Below are 25,941 nucleotides of genomic sequence, written 5' to 3'. Positions count from 1 at the left end.
GGATGCTCAGGGCTAAGTCCTGGCTCTGCACTCAGGAACCACTTCTGGCGGGCTTAGGTGACCATATGGTGTACTGGGAATCGAACTCGGCTTGGCTGGGTGCCACGTCCAAAGCAAACATCCCACCCGCTGCAGTCTCCTGCGACCACATTCACTTTCTAAAACATTTACCCCTCCTCCACGGTTAGAGACTGCTGGGGAAATACACTTTCTTTGTGGCTTACTGGCCCTAACTTAAACCCCCACATTAGTGAGTGCCTTCTGGAATCTTTCCATCAATAGAATTGATCACTATGGCTTGGTGAAACCAATACAGTTTGGGAATTCCCAAACCGTTCAATGCTGGACCCTAACAAAGGATGGTGTTCCGAGTCCTGCCCAGCATCTCTGCCAGGACCCTGGCAGTCCCCTGGGGCACCCAAACCGCCTTCTCTGGAGCCTCTGAGAGTGAATGTTTCTATTTCTCTCCGTTGTGTGTGTGTGTGTGTGTGTGTGTGTGTGTGTGTTAAGCAATGGCTCCTTATCTCCCACACCACCGTCTACCTAAGAATATTTACTTCGGACCTGAGCCATAGTGCAGTAAGTAGGGCATTTGCTGTGCACGTGGTCGACTCCGGTTAGGTCCCAGCACCGTGTAGGGTCCCGAGCCCCAGTCCCGAACGCAGCGCCAGGAGTCAGCTGAGCATCGCTGGGGTGGCCGTCAATTATTTTTTTCCAATTTAATCAAGTCACATACCAAATAAGTTGTTAAATATGGACACTGCAATAGTTCACCATTTACCCTGAGTGCAACACAAAGGCGTGTGTCCTACGCGCATGCGCGCACCCACAGGGAGGGAGACACACACACACACACACACACACACACACACACGGCGCGCATACACCCCCATTATCATAACAAAAAACAGCGCTAGCGTTTAACATTCGGAACTTTTCTTCCGCACTTGAATCTGCACTCCTCCTGCGCACTCCTTTTCCGTCGATCAAATGTGCATTTCGGCATGAACTACAACCTCAGGGGCTTGAAGAGGAACAAAGACAAGTTTTCCCCATCACACTGGGAGCAACAGAGAGCGCGCCACCGCTAACCCTCCTGCAAGGCCGGAGCGCAGGCGCGGGGGCTTCTGGGAACTGTAGTCCGGTGGGTCCGGCACGGGGGCTCAGGGCCGCAGCAACGCGAAGGCACCACCACGAACAAATCCCCCTGGAAGGCCGGAAGGCGGGGCGCGGGGGCTTCTGGGAGTTGTAGTCCGGCGGGGCCCGGCAACGGGGCTAAGAGCCGCAGAACGCGAAGGCACCACCGCGAACAACCCCCCCTGGAAGGCCGGAAGACGGGACGCGGGGGCTTCTGGGAGCTGTAGTCCGCCCGCAGGCCGCGCACCCCGCACCCCGCAAAGTCATCCGGGTTACTTCCGCGCACAGACGGAACCGCCCGCGGCTTTCTTTTCCGCTGGAAAATTCTGCTCCCGACTTCCCCGGGACTGTTGGCTGAAGTTCGCCGAGCGGCGGCGGGGAGAGCTCGGGCCGCCGGACGTCGGGTCGGGGGACGCAGAAAGGTGGGCGAGGGGTCCCGGGTGCAGGGGCGAGGCCGGGGCGCCCCGGCTCGGGAACAAAGAGTGGGGGGCCAGGACGGCGGCGCGCGGGCTGGTGGGGGGCGGGCGGGGGCCGCCTCCATCCCGGGCAGTGATGGTTCCGTGAGGCTGGCCCGAACCTGCCCCGCAGCACCTGCGGATCCCGCGCCCGGGCCGGCGCCGCGCGGGCACCAGGACGTTCGTCGGGTGGTACGGGTCGCGCTCTGCAGGACAGGGGGGGTCCATCCCGCGCCCCTCCCCTGCTTTCCCAGGCTGCACTCGCTGCGTCGTGTTCCCGGACCCAAGGTCCTGGGCGGGGGCGCGCGACCCTCGCGGGAGGGGACAGCGGCGGGTCACTCGGCGGGGTCGGTCCCCCTGCGACCCCCGTCCGCGGCGTGCGGGCCCGGCTCTCCTCTGGCCTTTGTTCCCGAGGTTCCCTTCCCGGGGGTCCGGCTCTCCTTTGGGCCCGCGCCAGCGCCGCGCCCGCCCCCAGAGCCCGCCCCGCCCTGCAGGGGGACGGACGGTCCACCCTGGACCGGCTTATTGTGTCCCTGAAGTCACGCCTGCTGCAGAACCGAGCGCAGCGGGGGGCTGGAAACGGAGCCTGGACGTCCAGGGTGCGGGGTGGGCAGCGGGGGAAAGTTTGGGGAGGGGTCCCGCTCGGTGGGGTGAGGTCGGAGGAGGGGCCTCGGCTTCGGGGACACGGGGAGGGGCGGGAGGAGCACGGGGGGAGGGGCACGGGGGTCTCACGTTGAAGGGAGCAGAATGGGGGGGGGTGGCGGAGACGAGTGCAGGGGTGAATGAGGAGGGCAGGACTCCAGGGCCCCACGGCAGAGTCCAGTGTGGACCGGAGTGGAGGTCCAGCGGGGAGACGCCGGCCCGCATCCCATATGGTCCCGCACCACCGGGTGTGCCCAGAAAGGAGAAAGAAAGGTCCATGTGCTAGGGGACGCGGGGCGGAGACAGGGAGAAACTGAGGCACTGAGCGTTTTCCCCAAGGGGCGCTGTCACCCCACTCTGGCGCCAGTGATCGGTGGGGGGTGGGGAGGGTCATGCTGTCAGCTGCAGTTGAGGGGCGCTTCCTGGAGTTTTTCTGTTATGGGCACGCCCTTGGGTGCTCGAGGCTCACTCCCGCTCTGTGTTTAGGGTCCATTCCTGGGGGGGCTCCGGGGACCCCTGGGGTTCCGGGGAGGGACCTAGGCCGGCCCCCTGCAGGCAGTGGCTTGGCGTGAGGGGCGCTTGCTGGTGGTTGGCCCAAACAAGGCGGATTTCTAGGGAGAATTAGTGATTCTTGTTTTCTGAAAGGGAGGGAGTAGGCTAAAGTTTCCTCAGCATTGGAATCGCTCTGGGGGTCAGGTGGTCTAACCCGTGGCAGATGGAACTGATGCCACTCAGGCAGTGGTTGGCACTCAGGGCTTTAGCTGGGACAGTCACATTTCCGGGGAAGGTAGCAGAGCCGGTGGCAGCCGGACTGGATTTGACCCCCGGCATCCCCGTTGGGTCCACTGAGCACCTCCAGGAGTAATTCCTGAGTGCAGAGGTTTTGTCCTGATTGTGTGTCCCCCCCCAGAAAGAAGGTGTGCTTTAGAGGACACCTAATCCCGGGCGTTCCCCCCAAAGAGAAGGTGTACTTTAGGGGACACCTGGGTGTGTCCCCCCAAAACGAAGGTGTGCTTTAGGGGACATCTAATCCCAGTGTGTCCCCCAAAAAGAAGGTGTGCTTTAGGGGACAGAAAGGTGCTCCCCGTAGCCTGGAGCCCTGTAGGGCAGCCCAGGGAATTTGTAGGGAGATGGAGTGTGGGTGCTCCGCTCCGTGACCGCATTCCGTTCCAGCTCCACCAAAAGGGAAGGTGATGCCCTGTAGAACGTTTAGGTGGGTCATGGTAAAGTGAGCACATTGTATAGCGGCATCACAAAGTGATGCCAAGGGAACTCCTTGGTAAGGGCATGTGACCATTTCTCCCTGTGTGCAGGTGGCATTTGGGGTGTTTTCTGCCTTAGAGAATTTTATACACAATTCCTTTTCGAGGGACCCGGAGTTACAGGAGGCATTTCTGCATGAGAGCTCTGTTTTCCTTGGAAAATGTAGCTCTCATGAAGCAGAAAGGGGGCTCAGTCCTGTGTCCTTGCCACATGTTTCAACCACATTTGCTCTTTTCCTTTGTTAGGGGAGGGAGGTTGGGCCACACCCAGCTGTGCTCAGGCCTTACACCTGGCTCTGCCATCAGGAATTACTCCCGTCCATGTGAGGCGTGTGGGAGGGGGACACCATATGGGGTGCTGGGGATCCAGCCTGGGTTGGCTACGTGTAAGGCAAGTGCCCTACCCACTGTGCTTTCTCTGGCCTGGCGCCACATTTGTTCTCAGCACCATGTTGGAGAAAAGCTTTAGAACAAATAGATATTTTGCCAGAAACTGTGCCTATCCTTTTTTACCCCTTATTTTTCTGTTGATTGTGGGTTTTCAGCAGTTAATGATGAAAACAAATGTTTCTGACTTAGTGGACATTTTTTTTTAGAATTCTTTTTCTTGCGGGGTTGGGGTGGGTTGTTTGGTGATCCTTCTACATGCAGGGGGACCATATGGAATGCCACAGATTGAACCCGGGGTTGGCCCTGTGCAAGGCAAGTGCCCTACTCTCTGTACTATCGCTCAGGTCCCTTTTTGAGAATTCTTTTGTTTTGATTTTGGTGGGTTTTTGCTTGTGTTTTGACACACTGACTGTGCTCAGGGCATACTCAGGCTCAGGCTCTGCACTCAGGGATCATTCCAGGCAGACTTGGGCGTCTGGGCATTGAACCCAAGTTGGCCACATGCAAGGCAAACACATGACCTGTTGTACTGTCTCTCCGGACTCAAGAATTCTTTGCTCGACTGTCACCCATACAATGGGAAAATTGGACTCCTTGACAGAGGTGCTCTTAACCAATTACTCAAGTTGAAACTAAAGCAAAGTCAACTGCCTGTAAAAGTTATAAGAGTGGGGGCCGGAGAGATAGTGCAGTGGGTAGGATGCTTGCCATGCATATGACAGACCCAGATTTGATCTCTGACATCCTGTATGGTCCCCTGAGCCTGCCAGGAATGCTGTCTCAGCACAAAGCTAGAGTAAGTCGTGGGCACTACCAGGTGTGTCCCTTCAAAAATAAAAACCAGAAGTACGGGTGTCCCAGAATAACCACTAATATGGAATGCGATGATCAGGAATATAACTTAACACTGTTTTTTAAGGGTGTTCAACTTTCGTTGGGGGTGAGGGGCATGCATCATACCTGACTGTGCTCAGGCCCTATTCCTGGGTCTGTGCTCAGAGATCACTCCTGGTGGGTTCAGGGCACCCTGTGGGATGCGAGGGATTGAACCCAGGTCAGCCACCTGCAAAGCAAACGCCCTTCCCTAGTGCTATTGCTCCCACCCCAGGATGTTCATTTTCAAAGTCAACGTGTAGGAGATCGCTCAGGTGGGAGAGCACTTGCAATGCACTGAATAAAACACTGAGTTTTCCCCTGGTGCTACAGTGTGTCACTATGACATATAATAACCCCAAGGTTTTGCAGGCACAGCTGGACCCAAGGTCAGAGTCACCCTGCCATCTCTGTGAGGCCTCGTGTTGTCAGAAGTGTCCCCAAAGCCTTCCCCCCACCCCCACACTAAATTTCTCAGAGCGTGGCCCATAAAGCATCCATTTGTAGCTTTGCATGCCAGCTACTCAATCACTGAATATTAGAGCTGGAGTGATAATACAGCAGGAAGGGTGCCTGCCCTGCACGCAGCTGACCTGTGTTCAATCCCCGGCATCCCATTGGGTCCCGCCATGCAGAGCCAGGAGTAACCCCTGAGCACTGCTGGGTGTGGCATAGAAATTAAAAAAAATCAGTGAGTCTTGTGTGTTTTCTTTAACTAAAATGAAATTAGACACGTATTCTGTTTGGGTTTTTTTTTTCTTGGGCTTTTTGGGTCACACCTGGCGGTGCTTGGGAGACCATATGGGATGTCAGAGATCAAACCCATGTCGGCCATGTGCAAGGCAGATGCTCTCCCCCCTATACTATTGCTCTGGCCCAAATTATACACGAATTCTGCCAATTCATCCATGCGGGTCCTATGCCAGCACCCTCAGGAGTCTCTCTTCCATCTTTTCCAGTTAGTGAGTAGAAAGCCTCGGGATTGGAGGAGGAGGAGGAGGAGGAGGAAGCCACACGTATCCTTTCCTGCCTGTTCCCGGCTTCCCTCCCAGCTCTGCTTCCAGAGCTCTCCGTGTGTAAGAGCAGAGACCATGAACACATCTCGGGTGAGTTACTTTGTTTTTTTCCCTCATTTGTTTTACATGACATACAATGAGTAGGGGGTTTTTTTGGGGGGGTGGTTGTTGAGTGTTTCCTAAGTTAAAATGAAAAGGTAGGGTAGGGACCAGGGAGGTGGTGCAGAAGGACCGACACTTGCCTTGTGACTATGGTGGCCACAACCCTGATTCAAATCTGCAACACTGTGTGAGTTCCCTGCGTGACCCCCAGGGGTCAGTCCAGAGCACCGAGCCAGGAGTAGACCCAGAATACTGCCCTGTTTGGCCAAACTCCCCTCCCCATTTCCAAAGAAATTTTTTAAAGGAAAAGGAAAGGGGTCAAAATGATAGTACAACAAGTGAGGCATTTGCCTTGCACATGGGTGACCCAGGTTCAATCCCTGGCACCCTGCCCAACCCCCCAACCCCCCCCAAAAAAGGTAGATATAAGTAATTTTTCATTTCATGGAAATGTATATGAACAACCAAAAGCTGGCATGGAGATTACCAGCAGGTAATAGCATCATAGAGTTATACAGATGTTGTCGTGTGTGTGTGTGTGTGTGTGTGTGTGTCTGTCTGTCTGTCTGTCTGTCTGTCTGATTTTGCTTTGGGCCATACCAGCTGTGCTTTGTTTGGGGTTGTCCCTTTGAGGCTCAGAAATCTAACCCAGGGCCTCCTACATACAAACCACATGCTCCTCCACCAATTTTGTGATGTCTCCAGGACCAGGGTGTACCTTTAAGAGAGCATGTTGATGCTGAATGAAATGAGTCAGAAGAACAGAAGGAGAGGGACAGATATAGAATAACAGCCTTCATTTGTGGGATATAAAAAAAGAAGTAGTATGAGACTAATATCTAATGCCAGGGAAAACGGGCCAGATGGACTAGTTGGAATCTACCACAAGTGTGTGTGGGGTGGAGGGTAGGTAAGATAGAGAAGGGACCAGTATGACAATAATGGATGGAAATGATCACACTGGACAAGAACTGAGTGTTGAAAGTAGGTAAGGGGATATACATGATAACCTTTCAGTATCTGTATTATAAACCTATAAGACGCATAAGGAGGGAAGGTGGGGGAGAGAGGGAGACAGAGACAGAGAGACGGAGGGAAAGTGCCTAGTGAGATAGCATAGCCGGTAAGAAGAGTACCATAGGGAATGGGGTTGGGGAAGGGAAACGGGAGACTTTGGTGGTGGAAAATGTGTGTTGGTAAAGGGACGGGTGTCGGAACATTATATGGCTGAAATCTAATCATAAACAACTTTGTAACTGTGTATCTCACTGTGATTCTATTAAAAATTAAATTTAAAAGTTGAAAAAGAAAAAGAAGCCATGTAATGGGGCCAGGGTGGCAGAACAGAAAGGAGGCGCTTCTCTTGCACACAGCCATCAGGGTTCCATCCCTGGCACCACATATGGTTCCCCTGAGCCTGCCAGGAATGATCACTGAGCATAGAGCCAAGACTAAGCCCTGAGTGTAGCCAGGCCTGGCCCATAAACCGCCCCCAAAAGTGGGAGGGGGGTTCACTCATTATTGTTTCTCACTAGTTGGGGTCGTTTTCTGCTGCTTTTAGATGGTTTTTGTTTTTTTACTTTTGGGGCGATAGCACAGCAGGTAGGGCGTTTGCCTTGCACACAGCCAACTCAGTCAAACCGAGTTTGGTTCCTCTGCCCCCGGAGAGCCCGGCAAGCTACCGAGAGTATCTCGCCTGCGTGGCAAAGCCTGGCAAGCTACCCATGACGTATTCCATATACCAAACACAGTAACAAGTCTCACAATGGAAACGTTACTGGGCCCGCTCGAGCAAATCGGTGAACAACGAGAGGACAGTGCTACAGTGCTACTTTTGGGGTGGGGAGCATTGTCCACACCTAGCAATGCTCACAGGTTACTCCTGACTCTGCACTCAGGAATTACCGTTGGCCATGTTTGGGGGACCATATCGGGTATCCGGGATAGAACCCAGGTCTGCCACTTGCAGGGCCAGCCCCCTCCCTCCCCACTCTATTATTGCTCTGGCTCCTGGGTGTTTGTTTTTTGAGAATCACGCAAGCAGTGGTGAGTGAGACCAGGAACTGCTGGTAGTGAAAGTTATTCAGCAGACCAGGCAGTTCAATGATGGACCCAAGGGTGCAGACCTGTTTATTTTGTTTTGGGGTCTTACCCAGCAATGCTCAGGGCTTATTCCCGGTTCTGCACTCAGGAATCACTCCTGGCAGTGCTCGAGGTACCATATGGGATGACAGGGATCGAACCCAGGTTGGCAGCATACAGGGCACAGACCTTACCCGTTGTGCTATTTCTCTGGCCCCGGATGCGACACTCTTGAGGTCCTGGTGATGCTCATGGGCCACCAGGCTCCCCCATTGCTGAACTCATGCAGCACCAGAGTGGAGGGATCAAATGGAGTCTGGTGCATCCAAATCTGCCTGCCTGCCCTAGGATATTTATATTCTAAAATCTGTCATGTATAGTCTTGCTTCTTAGACTGTGGTTGTAACCCTATCTGGAGTTGCAGAACAGAATGTGGGCTTCGGCCAAAAGTTGGAAATTCTCAAAGGTTTCTGAGCCTGCAGTGAACAAACATTGATTCAAAGTCAAATGCGGAATGAAACTGGGGCATCTCTGGCGGTACTTAGCCAGGTTGCGTTTCTCTGGCGAAAAGAGGTCACGAGGAGCTGAAACAACAGCACAGAGGGGAGGGCGCTTGTCTTGCTAGCGGCTGTTCTGGGTTTGATCCCATAGGGTCCCCTGAGCACTACCAGAAGTGGTTCCTGAGCACAGAGCCAGAGGTAACCCCTGAGCATGGTCGACTGTGGCCTCAAAACCAAAACCCAGAACCAAAGAGGTCATGAGCAAAAGGTTGACCAAACCCTGCTCTAGAGTTCATCTTACCTGTATCTTTCCCAGGATTGTGTTCCATTTTTTTCTTTTTTTTTTTTTTATTTCTTTTAGACCATATCTGGCAATGCTCAAGGCTTACTTCTGGCTCTGCACTCAGGGATCATTCCTGGTGGTACTCAGGGGATCATATACGGTGCCAGATACTGAACCCAGGTCCCTTGCCCACTGTGCTTTCTCTCTGGCTCTCCGGATTATGTTTCCTCCAGTCAGTTGCCATTCAACTTTCCAATCTCTAATGCCCTAACTCAGTTCTTACCCTCCCCCTGCCCTCATTTTTATAGTTTTGGCCACATTTAGCAGTACTCAAGGCTTCCTCCTTGGCTCTGGCGGAGCCAGAGAGAAGTGGCCAAAATCACTCCTCTCTTAAAATCACTCCTGATAGGATTGGGGGACCCTATGTGATGCCTGAGATCAGACTCAGGTGGGCCATGTACAAGGCAAGCGCCCTACCACACTGTCTCTCCAGCCATGGAAGGATTTTTGATGAGGTAAATAAGCCAATAGAAAATGACGAAAATGGGGCCGGAGCGATAGTGTAGCGGGGAGGGCATTTGCCTTGCATGTGACCCACCTGGGTTCGATCCCTGGCATCCCATATGGTCCCCCAGGCACTGCCAGGAGTAATTCCTGAGTACGGAGCCAGGAGTAACCCCCTGAGCATTGCCGGGTGTGACCCAAAAAGCAAAAAAAGAAAAAAAGGAAAGAAAAGAAAATGATGAAAAAGTTGACCTCATAAAAGCAGAGTAGAAGAATGGGAAAATAATGCAGTGGATGAGAAAATGAGAGAGTTTGGTGGAAGGATACAGTCTTTCACTCATAAGACAAGTAGATTTTAAGACTGTAATATACAAGATGGTGCCTATAAATCTATGGATTAAATAGTCTATTTTTAAAAGTAATAATATATTATATAATTTGACCATTAGTTTTCTTACCAAACAAGTACACAACCCAGATGTTCGTTGCTTGTGGCAATTCTTTTATAATGCATATATACATCAGGTGGTACATTTTATTGATTTATTTTGGTTTGGGGGTCATCCCTGGCAGTGTTCAGGACTTACTTCTGGCTCTTCATTCAGGAATCACTCCTGGAGGGGCTCAGGGGACCGTATAGGATTCCAGAGATTGAACCCAGGTCAGCTGTGTGCAAAGCAAGCACCCTGCCCACTGAATTACCTCTCCAGTTCTAGATGATTGCTGTAAAGGTAAAGGTAAAAGGTAAAGGCCCTCCCGTTGATCGTCGATTTGCTCGAGCGGGCCCAGTAACGTCTCCATTGGAGACTTTGTTGTTACTGTGTCTGGCATATCGAATACTCTCGGTAGCTTGCCGGGCTCTCCGAGAGGGGCGGAGGAATCGAACTCGGGTCGGCCATGTTGGCCGCTTGTAAGGCGAACGCCCTACCTGCTGTGCTATGTAAACATCTATAATTTGTGACTGGGGCAATAGTAGAGCAGGGATGGCATTTGCCTTGTATGCAGTGGATTGGGGCATCCCATATGGTCCCCGAGCACCACCAGGAGCAATTCCTGAGTGCAGAGCAAGGAGTAACCCTTGAGCATCGCTTGGTGAGACCCCAAAAAACAAAAACAAACAAAAAGACTCACTCTGGTCCCCGGCTAAATTCCATGTCCTTCCTTCCTTCCTTCCTTCCTTCCTTCCTTCCTTCCTTCCTTCCTTCCTTCCTTCCTTCCTTTTTTGTTGTTGTTTGGGGCCACACCCGGCAATGCTCAGGGGTGACTCCTAGATCTGCTTAAGGGATCACTCCTGGCAGTTCTCGGGAGACCATGTAGGATTCCAGGATGAGCTGGGGTAGGCAGCATGCAAAGCAAGCGCCCTTCCCCACTGTGTTCTCCTCTGGCCCTCCTTGTTATTTCAATCCCAGGAAATCTTTCTCTCTCCTCTCTACTTCTCGTTTTGCTATGTTAACGTGCATAATTTGCCAGGTCTAGGGTAGATTTGGTGTTCTTTCTAACTTCCCTGCTTCGCTATCACTATTACACGTATAAGAGGAAATCCTTTCCTCGATTTCTTCTCCCACTCCACTTAGAAACGAGTTGTTTAATCTCCATGTGTGCAAATGATTGTTCCATTTTGTATTGGTTGTTGATTTCTAATGTCATAACCCTTGTGGTCGGAAAAGATGCTCCTATGATTTCTATTTGACATTTCCTTTTCAATTTGACTTTTTAATTGATTTTTATTTAAAATACCATGATTTGCAGTTGTTTATCATACAGTTGTTTGATAATGAAACTTAATGAAAGCATTTAGTGTTCCAACATCACCAGTGTGACTTTCTCTCCACCAATATCCCCAATTTTCCTCCCAATCTCAACCTGCCCCCTTAGGCACATAACAAGTTTACTTTATGTTACTTATTCCAAGGGCTGGAATGATAGCACAGCAGGTAGGGCGTTTGCCTTGCACCAGGTGATCCGGGTTCAATTCCTCTGCCCCTCTCGGAGAGCCTGGCAAGCTACCGAGAGTATCTCACCCACACGGCAGAGCCTAGTAAGCTACCCATGACGTATTCAATATGCCAAAAACAGTAACAAGTCTCACAATGGAGACATTACTGGTGCCCGCTCGAGCAAATCGTTGAACAACAGGACAGTGCTACAGTGCAGTGCTACTTATTCCAACAAAACTTTAAGAAATGGCAAATAGGATGATCAGAAAATAAATCAGTAAGAGTCAGCTTATAATGAACTGTATGATTTTGACCTATGTAAATAAGAGAATTAAAACCATTTCATACAATATTTAAAAAGTGCTTATTCTTATTTATATATACATTTTCAACTCTAGAATCTAAATATATCACAGTAAATTTTATTTTATGTTTGGACCTCATTATGGTAATAATCATGTCTCACCTGTCAATAATAACACTTTAAAAGCAGTTCTGCGTTCATATACTCTGGAGTTTATATGGAATAGGTAAGGCCTACTTATGTAAATTTTCCCCTTACACTTTAAATAAATGTTGTGGTTTACAGAGTTGTTCATGATGATTTGTTAGAGGCATTCAGGAGTCCAGCACCAATCCCATCACCACTGTCTCTAATTTTCCCAACCACCCCTTCAGCCTGCCCTAGAGCGGGCCCTCGATAATTTCTTTCATATTGCTTGTTATCAATAATTTGCTAACAGGATAGTCAAAAAATATTTCCTTTTCTTTTCTAACAAGAGCTGCTGGCTGCAATTCTGTTTTCTCAGCACATCACGCTCGCACTCTCAACACCGCCTTCCCCACGAGGTTGGCTCCTCTCCACTATTGTCCCAGTGTCACTCCCCCTAGCCCACCCCCCAGTCTCCTGTCCCCGCAGCCCACACCCCATTCCCTGTCCCCGCCAGGAGGGTAAGCTCAGCTCTGCAGGCCAGCTCTCAGATAGCTCCCTTCTTCCTTTCATTTTTTACGGTTGTGATTTGGGGGCCACATCTGGCTGTGCTCCAGGCTTACCCCGGCTCTGTGCTCGGTATCTCTCCTTGGCAAGGCACAGGGGACCAGATGGGCTGCTGGGGACTGAACCCGGGTGGGCCAATGTGCAAGACAAATACCCTCCCTGCTGCGCTATGGCTCCAGCCCCTCTCTTCTGTCATTATATGTAGTTGGTGAAGGGCCACTGCTCTCACGATACATTTAAAATTATCCTTGGGATGGAGAGAGATAAAAGGGCTGGAGCGCATGCCTTGCATGCAGGAGGCCGGGCACAGTGCCACGTATTGTCTGGTCGCTGAATTGCCGCCAAGTGCATCGCCAAGACCATAAGCCAAGAACTGACTCTAAATACTACCTAGTCCCAAACCAAGTAGCAGTGAGATTAAATAAAATAACGTCCTCCTCAAAGCTGTATTTTCAGATACACTGGGAGGGTGTGTGTGAGTGTGTGAGTTTGTGTGTGTGTGCGCGTGTGTGTGTACAGAGAAAGTATCACATCTTTCTTGTGTTCAGATTCTTTTTCCATTTTCCTAATTTCTGTTTACTGTGCCAGCAACTAACCAGCTAGTCATGCAGACAGAACCTAATTATAAAGTCCCTCGCCTGCTGTCCTCTCAGAGAAGGGAAAGCCAAATTCTCATTATCCTTTTGCCTTTTTCTGATTGGGACTGTATTCTTTGGTTTTGTGGTGGTGGTGGTGATGGTGTGTTTTTTGTTTGTTTGTTTGGTTGGTTAGTTTGGGGGCCCCACTGGCTGTGCTCAGGGCTTATTCCTGGTTCTACACTCAGGAATCACTCCCAGTGGGCTTGGGGAAGCTTATGCAGGACCAGGGATTGCACCGGGTCTGCCATGAGCAAGGCAAGAATCCTCCCCGCTGTAGTCTTGCTCCAGCCCTGTAACTTAGGTGTTTTAGATGGCTATTCTAGGGGAGAACAACGATCTCCCAAGGAATAAGGATAAAATATTAGGATGCGGGCTGGAGTGATAGTATGGTTGGTAAGGCGCTTGCTTTGCACATGGTTGACCAGGGTTCGATCCCCAGCATTTCATATGGTCCCTCAAGCACTGCCAGGAGTGATTCCTGAGTGGAGAATCAGGAGTAACCCCTGGGCATAGTCAGGTGTGGTTCAAAAACTAAAAAAAAATTTTTTAAAAGAATTAGGATGCATGTATGCACATTGTGTCATGTGCAATTATTAGAGAGAGAGCAGAGGGATCTGAAGGTCAGGGAGCTAGCCCAAGGGCTGGAGTCAAATGTTGTGCATGTACAAGACTGCATTTTGTTTTATTTGGGGGGAGGCATACCTGGCGGTGCTCAAGGATTACTCCGAGCTCTTTGCTCAGGAATCACTCCTGGCAGTGCTCAGAAGGCCTTATGGGGTGCTGGAAATCGAACCCAGGTTGACTGTGTGCAAGACAATCACCCTACCCACTGTGCTATTGCTCTGGCCCCATGAGGCTTCATATTGGATCCTTAAAATAGTTCAGCACCCTGAGCACTGCCAGGTGTGTCTCTCTGACCAATCCCAGAGACAGCCCTGGTGGTGTCCACACTCTGCATTATTGGAGGCGAGCACAGCCAAAAGGGATACACTTGAGTGTGTGCAGGGGTTCACCTGAAGACTATTTGGTAAGCAAAAAAATCAAAGAATAACCTAGTGTTCTGGTGTGACATAAGGCACTAAGCCATATGTGTGTGTGTGCGCACACAAGATATGCACCAAAAGTGTGTATCTGGGGTCGGAGCAACAGTACAATGGGTAGGTCATTTGCCTTACACGCATCCAGCCTGGGTTCATTCATCTCTAGCATCCCATATGGTCCTCTGAGCACCACCAGGTATGACCCAAAAAGAAAAAAACATTGTGTATCAGACAAGCAATATAAAAAAATTAGTATCAGCATGCTATGGGGGCAGACTTACGGGGTGGTGGGAAAATTGGAGATAGTGGTGATGGGATTGGTGTTGGAATATTGAATGCCTGTAACAAATCATCATGGACAACTTTGTATACCATAGTGTTTACAAAGTGTGGGGGAAAAGTTTTTTAATTTACATATGTAGGCCTTACCTGGGGCTGGAGCGATAGCACAGCGGTAGGGCGTTTGCCTTGCACGCAGCCAACATGGCCGACCCGAGTTCGATTTCTCCGCCCCTCTCCGGGAGCCCGGCAAGCTACCGAGAGTATCTCGCCCGCACGGCAGGGCCTGGCAAGCTCCCCGTGACGTATTCGATATGCCAGACACAGTAACAACAAAGTCTCCAATGGAGACGTTACTGAGCCCGCTCGAGCAAATCGATGATCAATGGGAGGGCCTTTTTTACCTAGGCCTTACCTATTCCAGGGCTGGAGCGATAGCACAGCGGGTAGGGCGTTCGCCTTACACACGGCCAACATGGCCGACCCGAGTTCGATTCCTCCGCCCCTCTTGGAGAGCCCGGCAAGCTACCGAGAGTATTCGATATGCCAGACACAGTAACAACAAAGTCTCCAATGGAGACGTTACTGGGCCCACTCGAGCAAATCGACGATCAACGGGAGGGCCTTTACCTTTACCTTTTACCTTGTTATGTGCTAAGTGGGCAGATTGGGATTGGGAGGGGAACTGGGGATACTGCTGGAGGGAAGGTCACACTGGTGGTGCTGGAACACTAAATGCTTGAAACAACTGTATAACAAACAACTTTGTAAATCAGTGTTTTTAATAAAAAATGATTTTTAAAAAAATGTATATCAGGGCCAGAGAGATAGTACAGTGGGTAGAGACCTGCAGTCACCTGGAGTCTTAGTAGGAACACTTTCCTTACATGGACCGGGTTCAAGTCCCAGCAACCCAGAGGATTCCCTGAGTGATCCCTGAGCACAAAGGCAGGAGTCAACCTTGAACACTGGATGTGACACCCAAAAAAAAATTAAATTATATTTAAAAGCTAAAGTGTTCCGGGCTGGAGCGATAGATAGTACAGCAGATAGGGCGTTTGCCTTGCATATGGCCGACCTGGGTTAGATCCCATATGGTCCCCTGAGCACCGCCAGGAGTAATTCCTGAATGCAGAGCCAGGAGTAACCCCTGAGCATCACCAGGTGTGATCCACAGAGCAAAAAGAAATTGAAAAATAAAGTGTCTTATCAGTTTCATGAATATGTGTGTGGTGCCTTCATCTCTCATTACAAAGGCAGAACAGTGGGCTGGAGCGATAAGACAGCACTTGCCTTGCACGAGGCTGACCGGGTTCCATCCCAGCATCCCATAAGGTTCCCTGGGCTTCACTGGGGTGTGGCCCAAAACAAAACAAAAAGCAGAACACTTAGCAGAAGAGTGAGCTAAATGTGAATCAGATATCTGGCAAGCATCTCAAAGCACTGAGGAACAGCCCCAACTAGTGAGAAACAAGAATGAGTGTAAAACACTCCCTCTCTTTTGACAGGAGAGGTTGGGGACATTTCCTATAACATGGCAGCCATTCTTTATGCCCTGTCATGCTCGCTTTTCCTTATTAGACCATAAAAATCTGTGATTCAGGGGCCGAATCAATAGTACAGCAGGTTGGGCACTTGCCTTGCATGTGACTGACCCAGGTTCAATCCTCAGCATCTCCTGGGTCCCCTGAACCCCGTCAGGAATGATCCTTTTTAAAAAATTTTTATATTTTTTATTGAATCATCATGAGAACAGTTACAAAGCTTTCAGGTTTAAGTGCAGAGCCAGAAGTAACTCCTGAGCATTGCTGGGTATGCCCCCCCACAAAAAAAAAGCAGGAAAAAAAATCTGCGATACAGTGAAAGAATCGAACATTTTTTGGGGGTCTCCAGTGAAATTTAATGTATGTATAAGACAGTGTTCTTTGTTACCTTTTTAATAAAATACTTTTGGCGGGTTACTCCTGGAGGTGCTCGGGGGATCTTATGGGATGCTGGGGATTGAACCCGGGTAGGCTATATGCAAGTCAAATGCCCTATCCGCTATACTATATTTCTGACTTCTTAAATACTTATTTTAACATTATTTGGTATGGGGAATTAGGCCACTCCCAGTGTTGCTCAGGGCTTATTCCTTGCTCTGTGGTCAGGTGGCCCACAGGGACCATACTGGGTCCCAGGGATCGAACCTCGGTTGGCTAAGGCCAAGGCAGCCACTTTAATCCCTGTGCTGTCTCTCTGGCCCTGTTTCTTTTTTTTTTTACTCCAGTGTGTGGTCACTGTTTAGAACATTGATCTTCTAACCCAATCTCACAGGTACATGTTCCTACTTTCGCCTGCTTTTTATAGCAGAATTTTATTCACAGCAGTAAATAGTTTTTAAGTATGAGAGAGTCACTGTAGTGATTCTTTCTGCGACAAATACGAAGGTAGAATCTTTTTCTTGTTTTCTTTTTTAATTATTTTTGGTTGGGGGCCATACCTGGCTGTGCTCAGGGCTTACTTCTGATCTGTGCTCAGGGATCACTCCTGGCAGGCTGGGATACCAGATGGGGTGCCAGAGATTGCACCTGGGCTGGCTCGGTGGAAGGCAAATGTTCTAGCCCCTGTACTATTTCTGAGCATTGCCAGGTGTGACCCATAAAAAAGCCCAAAAAAAGAAAGTGAAGCCTCCCAGAAAGGGAAATTTGCAGACACCTTTAACCAAGGCTGGTGCCACTAGCTGAAGAGTCGTGTGTCATTCGTTGCAGGGGATGGTGGTATTTGAGGATCTGGCTGTGACCTTCACCTGTGAAGAGTGGCAGATCTTGGATGAGGCACAGAGGACCCTGTACCGGGATGTGATGCTGGAGACCTACAGTCACCTGGTGTCACTGGGTGAGTGACACTCTGGTGTTGCCTACAGAGGTTTATACCACTTAGTTCATAGACCAATTAAATAACAAAGTCAGTGCTATGGGGTTTCAGACAAGAAGGATGTGGCCGTTGGCCACTATAATCAGACATTCAAGTTGCCCCTTCAGTAACCAACTCCTAAAAACTGTGCCGAGGTCATTCTACAATCACAGGACCCTAAGACACTTTGGCCAAGTGTCTATATGCATTTTCTCATCTGCAGGACAATCCATCACTAAACCGGAAGTGATCGTCAAGTTGGAGCAGAGAGCAGAGGCGTGGGTGGCCGATGCCCCGAAGCAGAGCCTCTCAGGTCAGTTGGTCCACACCAGGCAGGGAAGCAGGCAAAGGCCGCTGGTTGTCACCATTTTGTTCCCCTGCAGAAGTGACTGCAAATGCAAGTTCTCGTGTGTTGTTCAGCCTCAATTTTGGCTCTGAGTTGAAAATCTCAGACTTCCTTAACGGCTGTAGATTCTCCAAATGCAATGCCTACCCAGCTTCTGCAAACTTTTATTACCTTAGTAACCCTAATTTCACAATTACAGTGTCCTTCGTTCTCATAGAATCTTTTCTTTCAAGGATTGTTTGTAAATTAATTAATGTAACATTTTTTTTGTTGGGAGCTACACCTAGCAGCCCAGCAATGCTCAGGGCTTATTCTTGGCTCTGAGCTCAGGGATTTCTCCTAGTGAGGCTCAGGGGAACCATCTAAAGTGTTGGGGATCAAACCCAGGTCAGGCACATGCAAGAAAAGTACCTTACTCGCGGTACTATCTCTCCAGCCCCTACTCATGTAACATGTTGATGGGGGCATTTTGATAAAATGGCTCTGGGTTCAATAGGAATAAAAATAAACATCCCCATAAGCAGTTGTTTGTATATATAGAGAGAAATGAAACAAATGAACATAGCGAAATCTCAAAAAGTTTTCACCAAGAGAGAAAGAAAGCTGAAAGGAATTATTTTAGGTAAACAGAGAAATTCTCAGGGACCTGGAGAGATGGTGCAGTGAGTGAGGCTCAGGTCAACCTTGCATGTGGCTGACCTGAGCTCCATCCCCAGCATCCCTTATGCTTCCCCAGAACCCGCCAGGAATGATTGCTGAGTGCAGAGCCAGGAGTCGCCCCTGAGCACCATTACGTATAGCCTCAAAACAAAGAAAAACAGAAATAAAAACAAAATAGAAAAACTCTCAGGAGTACCATTGGGAACATGCTCAGAAAAGTGCTCTCGGGGCATTAATTGATGAAGTTAAAGATGACTGTTGAATGTAGAGACACATAATTCTTGGTCCAATCACACCTGAAGCTGAGCATCAGCAACACAGCGGGGAGGCCAAAATCGTTAACTTTTGTGTTGATAAAGTGGTGACTTGGGATGATTATCTTAAGGACAGAAAAAGAGGTTTTGGGCTGGTACTATAAAACACAACATAAGAAATTGTGAGTACCTGGCTAGAGCAATAGTATAGCAAGTAGGACTCTTGCCTGGCACAGGACTGACCCGGGTTCAGTCACTAGCCCCACATATCCTGAGGTAAATCGTGAGCACTCCAGGTGGGACCCAAAATTCAAAAAAATAAATTAATACACATTTACTTGGAATGAGGATACTTCTTTATATTTACACTCTAACTCCACAAGAATGTTTCATGCTTATAACATGATTTTTTTTCTGTCTGGTTTTAGATTTTCACCGTGTGAATGACATGATCGAGAACAACCAGGAAAATCAATATAGGCACTTTTGGCCAAGTATCATCACTGACAGGAAAACAGCGATAGAGGATAGAATGGTCTTTGAAAATGCTTTTGATTTTAGCTCGATCTATGTTCCAAAACCAATGATCAATAATGGAAACTGTCCTGTCCTCATGCCTGAGGCGTATAATGTATGTGAGAACATGTTTCTGACCATTGACCCTGATGAGTTGTATCCTGTACAGAACCATGAGGTTCACACGACTATCTACAATAATATTTTTACTCTCCCTGAGTATCCAGAGATACACACAGGTGTAGAACCTCACGAATGTCAAAAGACCAGTCAGTTTTCAACCCTCAACAGACATCAACGCACACACATGAGGGAGAAAGTTAAGTACATATGTTCAGAATGTGGGAAAACTTTATCCCAGAGACGAGGACTCCTTCAGCACCAGAGAATTCACACAGGTGAGAAGCCCTATGAGTGCAAAGAGTGTAGCAAGACTTTCTACCGGAAGTCAGACCTCACGGTCCACCAGAGAATTCACACAGGAGAGAAACCCTATGAGTGCAAAGAGTGTAGTAAAACTTTCTCCTGGAAGAAAGGGCTTATTTTACATCTCAGAGCTCACACGGGAGAGAGACCGTATCTATGTAAAGTATGTGGGAAAACTTTCTCTTCAAATTCAGCTCTCTCTGTACACCAGAGATTTCACACCAGTGATAAACGTTATGAATGTAACGAGTGTGGGAAAACTTTCTTCTCCAAGTCCTACCTCAGTGTGCACCGGAGAATTCACACAGGAGAGAAACCATTCGAGTGCACTGAGTGTAGGAAAACTTTCACCTGTAAGGCGTACCTCACTGTTCACCAGAGGATCCACACGGGAGAGAAACCCTATGAATGCAAAGTGTGTAGGAAAGCTTTCTCCTGGAAGAAAGGGCTGATTTTACATCATAGAGCACACACAGGAGAGAAACCCTATGAGTGTACAGAATGTAGGAAAGCTTTCTACCGGAAGTCTGACCTCACTGTACATCAGCGAATTCACACAGGGGAGAAACCCTATGAATGCAAAGAATGTAGCAAAACTTTCTCCCGGAAATCATCCCTCATTGCGCATAACAGAACACACACAGGGGAGAAACCCTTTGAGTGCAAGGAGTGTAGGAAAACCTTCACAGGGAAATCCAACTACATTGTACACCAGCGAATTCACACAGGAGAGAAGCCCTATGAGTGTAAAGTATGTAGGAAAACGTTCTCCTGTAAGGCATACCTCAACATACATCAGAGAATCCATGCAGGAGAAAAACCCTATCAGTGTCAAGAATGTGGAAAAGCGTTTTCCTGGAAGTCAGACCTTATTGTGCACCAGAGAATTCACACAGGAGAGAGACCGTATGAATGTACAGAATGCCGGAGAACATTCTCCTGTAATTCATACCTGACTGTGCATCGAAGGAGTCACAAAGTAGAGAAAACCGTGTGAGTCTTAATGTTGAGAAACTTCTTATGGAAGTTTTCCATCATGCACATCAGACAAATCGCACAGGAGAGAAACCCTATGAATGTAAGAAACACTTTCACCCAGAAGTTAATTCTCAAAAGACCGAGTAATTAACACAGGGGTTTTAAATGAGATTGCATAAACAGAGCATGTTTTCACCAAAACTCTTTTCAGCTGGGCTTCCCTTTCCACCTCCCTTTGCTATATAGAACTTCTTGCTTCTTTATTTCTATTCTGTATTTGAAAAAAAAATAGCCCAATTCAAAAGGCTTCTTCCCCTCTAGTTTTTTCTAGGATATTCACTTCTAATTGTTTCATTTAAGTGTTAATGCATTTTATTATTTTACATATATACATATATGTATGTGTGCTTTTTATTGTATTTCTTTTTGAGGGTTGATAACTTTCTCCTTTTTTGTACCAACTCTTATCATTTTATTCCTCTCTATTATATATTTGAAGCTATCATATTTTAAGGAATATTTCATCTTAAAATAACTTCAGTAGGATTCATAAGCTGTACATAGTGATTCCATCTCTCAAAATAAATGTTTTGACATTAGAGTTCACCTTCTATTGCAGACCCATGGAGAGACTTTTGTGGCGATGGTCTTTATACATTTTCTTTTTTTTTATATTGTGTTAGAAGTGGTTTGACTGCCATTACAGTATTACAATATACTGTGTTTATCTGTGTATTTATTGTTCATTTTGGTTAGGAAATATATATATATATATATATATATATACAATGCAGTATTTCTTCCTACTAACTCATGCAAGTTGGTAAATCAGTCTCCAAAGGAACGTAAGATGTACTCCATGGTTATAATTTAACATGATGGGGCCAGGGAGAGCTAGTGCAGGGGTAAGATGCTTTCATTGCACAGCACCAACCTAGGTTCAATCCCCCACATCCTAGATGGACTCCAAGGAATGCCAGGAGTGATCCCTGAGTGAAGAGCTCTGAGTAAACCCTGAGCACTGCTAAGTGGCCCCAAAGCAAAAAAAAATTGTGCAGGTAATAGATATACCTTAATGGATTTAGCACACTCATTGTGTGCTGGAGGCTTGTGTTCAATCCCCAGCACCACATAGTCCCTTGAGCACCTCCAGAAATAACACCTGAGCACTGAGCCAGGAGTAGACTCTGAGCACTACTGGTTGTGGCCCTAAATTTTTTTTTAATTTTTAAACCAGGGACCAGAGTGATAACACAGTAGGGAGGACATTTGCCTGTACGCAGCTGACCTGGGTTCAATCCCCAGTATCCCATATGGCCCCCCAAGCACCACCAGATGTGATTCCTGAGCACAGTACCAGGAGTAATCCCTGAGCATTGCCGGGTGTGACCCAAAAACTAAAGGAAAAAGAAGAAAAATTCTAAGTCAAGGAACTGGAGTGATAGTGTGTGGATAGGGCATTTGCCTTGCACGCGGCCTACCCAGGTTCTATTCCCAGCATCCCATATGGTCCCCTGAGCACCATCGGGAGTAATTCCTGAGTACAAGAGCCAGGAGTAACCCCTAAGCATCAACAGGGATGGCTCAAAAAGAAAAAAGAATGTAAGCCAAGGAGATAGCTCCGTGGGGAGAGCTTGGTTAAATGAGGCCGGGTTTATTCCCAACACTGCAAAATCTATACATTAAAACTCTTGGGCTGGAGCAATAGCACAACGGGTAGGGCGTTTGCCTTACACGCGGCCAACCCGGGTTCGATTCTCAGCATCCCATATGGTCCCCTGAGCCCTGCCAGGGGTAATTCCTGAGTGCAGAGCCAGCCCAGGAGTAACCCCTGTGCATCGCTGGACGTGACCCATAAAGCAAAAAAAAAAAAAAAACCTTAAAATTATTCTTTGCCTGGCTATGTTTACTTCTGGCTTTCCACTCAGGGATCACTCTAGGAGGTTCTCAGGGGACCATACATAGGTAGAGCTCAGAGGACCATATGGGATGTTGAGGAACAAACCTGGATTGGCTGCATAAAAGGCAAGTGCCTTGCCTGCTCCTATCTCTTGAGCCAGAAAACCATTCATTCATTTATATACCTTCTATTTAGTACACTTGAGGTCATAGTATCCTTGGTTTTTGTGGGAATTTTTGGTGTTTGGGCTGCAATTGGTGATACTCAGGCAGCCCCCGGTTCTATGCTCCCAGGATCAAACCTGGGCCGGCCATGTGCAAAGTAAGCATACTGCCTGCTGCACTCTCTCTAGCCCCATGGTCATATCCTCAGTGGGGCATGTATCCTAAATGAAGGCTGTTCTTATAAAAGAGGGAATTTGGGCACATATGTGCTCACAGACTGAGCAGTCCAAGAAGAGAAGCATCCAATACTGAGAGTTTGGCAGCCACCCCTGAGGGACCAGGAGAGAGGTTCTGAGAGGAGTGCATGTTCTGAGAGCTTTCACAAAGAACAGACTTAAAGCCGCATGGATCTTAGGTTTCTAGTCTCCAGACCAGAAGGCTATTCGGCTGCTGTGTGTTTTATGGGGTTGGCGTTGGGACCACGCCTGCTGCTTTGCAGTGCTTACCTCCAGCTTAGTCTCAGGCTTTCCCTGGTACCAAGGATTTATCCTGGCTTCTGCGTGTATGCACTAAGTCCTTGAGCCATCTCCCAGACTCGTTACAGACTGCTGGGCAGGAGCAATCGTACAATAGGGAAGGCTTCTTGCCTCGTATGCAGCTGATTTGGGTTCTATCCAAGGCACCACACATGGTCCCTGGAGCCTGACCAGAAGTGGTCCCTGAGCACAGAGCCAGGAGTTAACTCTGAGCTCCACTGGGTATGGCCCCCAAACAAAATAATAATTTTAAATTGATAATTTAAAAATTGGAGCTGGATGGACTGACACAGCAGATAGGGTGCTTGTCTTGAAACTGGGCTGACCTTGGCTCAACCCTTGGAACTGCACAGGGTCCCTGAACTTTTTGCGCAGCCTGGTGTAGCTCCAAAACAAAACAAAGAAAAGCACTGAGTAAGCAGGAATAGAATTTGATAAAGGGCATTTCTAAAACCCTCCCCTTAAAACTGGTAAATAACATCTGCCTTTGCCATTCCTATGTGACACTGTGCTGAATAATGTCCTAAAATTGATTAAATGTCTTAGAATCGATCGACAAAAAAAGACGGAGCACAAAAATGTAGCGGGCAGAAGCCAAGCATTCCCTGTGAAGGATAAATCTAAGATTTCTGGCCAGCAACTCCTGGGCTTAAGGTGACTCCTAGGCTCAATCTAGCAGGACTGCAGCAGAAACAGCCAGTATCCGAAAACCCATCCGTGCCTCTCTCTCTATCCATGTCCCTCCAGCTTGTCAGCCTGTGTGTGTGCGAGCAGGAGAGGTAACAACTCGGTTACAGTGACAGTTCCCGCTCTGGCCCTGAGTCCCGGGGATGCAACGGGCAAACTTGGCTCTCTCCCAGCACCGCCCCAGGCGCTTCCCTCAGCGTGGCCGCTGGGGGGCGCCAGAGCCGCTCGCTCTGCTCCGGCGCGGACGTCCCTCCCGCGCTTCCGGCACTCCGCTCCGCGCCTGCGCACAACTGCCCCTCAGGCGCCTGCCGACGCTCTCCCCGCCTCGTTAGCTTTCGCGCGTGCGCAGACTCTGTCCTCGACCCGCGGGTGCTCTCTGTGCGCGTGCACAGACGCGGCCTGCGGGTGTCCCTGCGCGTGCGCAAACGGTGTCCCCGCCCTCTGGTGCCCGCTTTGCGCGTGCGCAGGACCACGTCGCGGGGCGGGGCGGGACAGGGCGGGACTCTGCGGCGGGGGCGGGTCCTGTGGGGGGGCGCCCCCACATTCTTCTCCGGGGTGAAAGGTCGGCTATTTTGGCAACGAGCAGGGGGACGTGGCAGGCACACATGGCGGCCGGCGCCCCGTCCTCATTGGGCGGGGCGGAGACCCCAGCGTTGCGGTGCGCTCCCTGGGAACTCGGTTGTCGTTTGCGGGTCCGGGCCGGAGTTAGGGGGGTGCGGGCCGGGCACCGGGGCCGGGGAGGGACCAAGCCCAGAGGTCCCGGCGTGACGTGGCAGGGCCGGGAGGGACCAAGGCCCAGGGGTCTGCGCGTGACGTGGCCAGCCGGGAGGGGTGTGGGGAGGCCCAATAGCCCCGGGACCCGCAGGCACGTGGGGGTCGCGCCTGGAGCCGCGGCCCCAGCCCCGCCTGAGCAGGAACCGGGTCCGAATGCGCATTTTTGTACGTCGGCCAGATTGCCTCTTTTCTCTGAAAAGGCGGTGCTGGCGTTCGCGGCCGCGGGCTCTGACCCGGTCTCGGTGCCGGAGGGCCCGTGCCGGGGTTTCGTATCCCGAGACCTCCGGTATTTTCAAAAATAAAATACTGAGGCCGAAAGATTCTCCGACTCAGGTAGAAAATAGAAGTCTGGGCCGCAGTGATAGCACAGGGGGAAGGGCGTTTGCCTTGCACGCCGCCGATTCCCAGCATCCCATATGGTCCCCCGGGCACCGTCAGGAGTAATTTCTTGAGTGCAGAGCCAGGAGTGACTCAAAAAGCAAAAAAAAAAAAAAAATAGAAATCTGGGGCCCGAGTGACAGTGTAGCGGGGAAGGCACAGCCAGCCCGGGATCCTCACCCTCACCAGGAGATTCCTGCATGCAGAGTCAAAATTGGCGCCATTGCTGGGTGTAGCCCCCAAACAAGACCAAAATAAATAAAATGTTTATTGGATGGCAGGAAAAAAAGAAACTCCCCAGCCGGAGAGGAATTTAATCTAGAGCTACGCATGGCTGGTCGTGTGGGTTTATAGGAAACGGACTGGGTCTGAGGGTTCGTATGGGAGTCTTTGAAGACTCCGTTAGCTCCCCCGAGATTCTTGCTAATGTGGGCCCGTTTGTGATGGTGAGACTATCGTCTTCCATCCCACCTGGGCTGATGGCAACTGTATCCAAAGCCCTCTAGTTTCTGCTTCCACCATGTGCCATGGAGTGCCCCTTTATCCTGTCTCCCGTGAACCGGAGGTCCGGGGATTGTCGGCTTCCCAGGCTCAAAGGGCCCGGGCATTTGCAGAAATGCGGAGACTACAGTGGGGACAGTGACAGTGAAGCTGCCGGCAGCAGCTAACAAGGGGAATCTGAGGCTTTCTCTTCTCTGACTGTTGGAAATCAGGAATAACAAGGTGTTCACCCTGTCTTCTGCCCTTTTCCCTTTGCAGAAAAAGGAGAAGCTTCATTGTACTAGAAACGCAGGGAACGGGCTTGGGCTGGCCTTAGTGGTTTCCTCCAAGCCTCTCTCTGGGTTGGGGTCCTAAGGAACGCTCAGACCTCATAGCGGTGGGGGAAGCAACCGCGCAGAGCCTTCCTGCTGGGGGACGATCTCACCGTTGGTCTATAGAATAACTGGATGAGAAAATGTAATGTAGTGAAGGAGGGATGCCTAGATCACCCCACCCTGCCCCCAGAAAGGGCCGTGATTGAAAGAAACCAAGTGAAGTGGTGGGAGAGTGGGAAGTAGTGGGTGAACAGGCACCAGGGCTTCACTTGGACCAATGGTATGGAGAGTGGTGTATCCAGGACCCAAATTCAGACTCGGCTAGAACTGCAGTACAGTGGGTAGGGCCTTTGCCTTTATGTGGCTGACCCTGGTTTGATCTTTGACATCCCTGAGCACCAAGAGTAGTAGTAATCCTAAGTAGAAAGCTAGGAGTGACCCCTGAGCACTGCTGGGTGTGGCACACACACACACA

At 49.5% G+C, this 25,941-nt stretch overlaps 1 protein-coding gene across 1 annotated transcript; it reads left to right on the top strand.

The window, feature by feature from the left end:
* The first annotated feature begins 1,389 nt into the window (after window positions 1-1,389).
* LOC130024892 (zinc finger protein 883-like) lies at window positions 1,390-20,935 on the top strand. Its single transcript, XM_056115713.1, has 5 exons — window positions 1,390-1,559; window positions 5,719-5,865; window positions 16,888-17,014; window positions 17,256-17,345; window positions 18,721-20,935. The coding sequence occupies exons 2-5, from the start codon at window positions 5,851-5,853 to the stop codon at window positions 20,229-20,231; spliced, it is 1,743 nt and encodes a 580-aa protein (XP_055971688.1). The 5' UTR covers window positions 1,390-1,559; window positions 5,719-5,850; the 3' UTR covers window positions 20,232-20,935.
* The last annotated feature ends 5,006 nt before the right edge of the window (window positions 20,936-25,941 follow it).

This window comes from Sorex fumeus, unplaced genomic scaffold (assembly GCF_029834395.1).
Source record: "Sorex fumeus unplaced genomic scaffold, SorFum_2.1 ptg000029l, whole genome shotgun sequence".
Taxonomy (NCBI): Eukaryota; Metazoa; Chordata; class Mammalia; order Eulipotyphla; family Soricidae; genus Sorex; species Sorex fumeus.
Note: the sequence above shows the minus strand (reverse complement) of the source record. Positions and strands in the feature narration are given on the sequence as shown.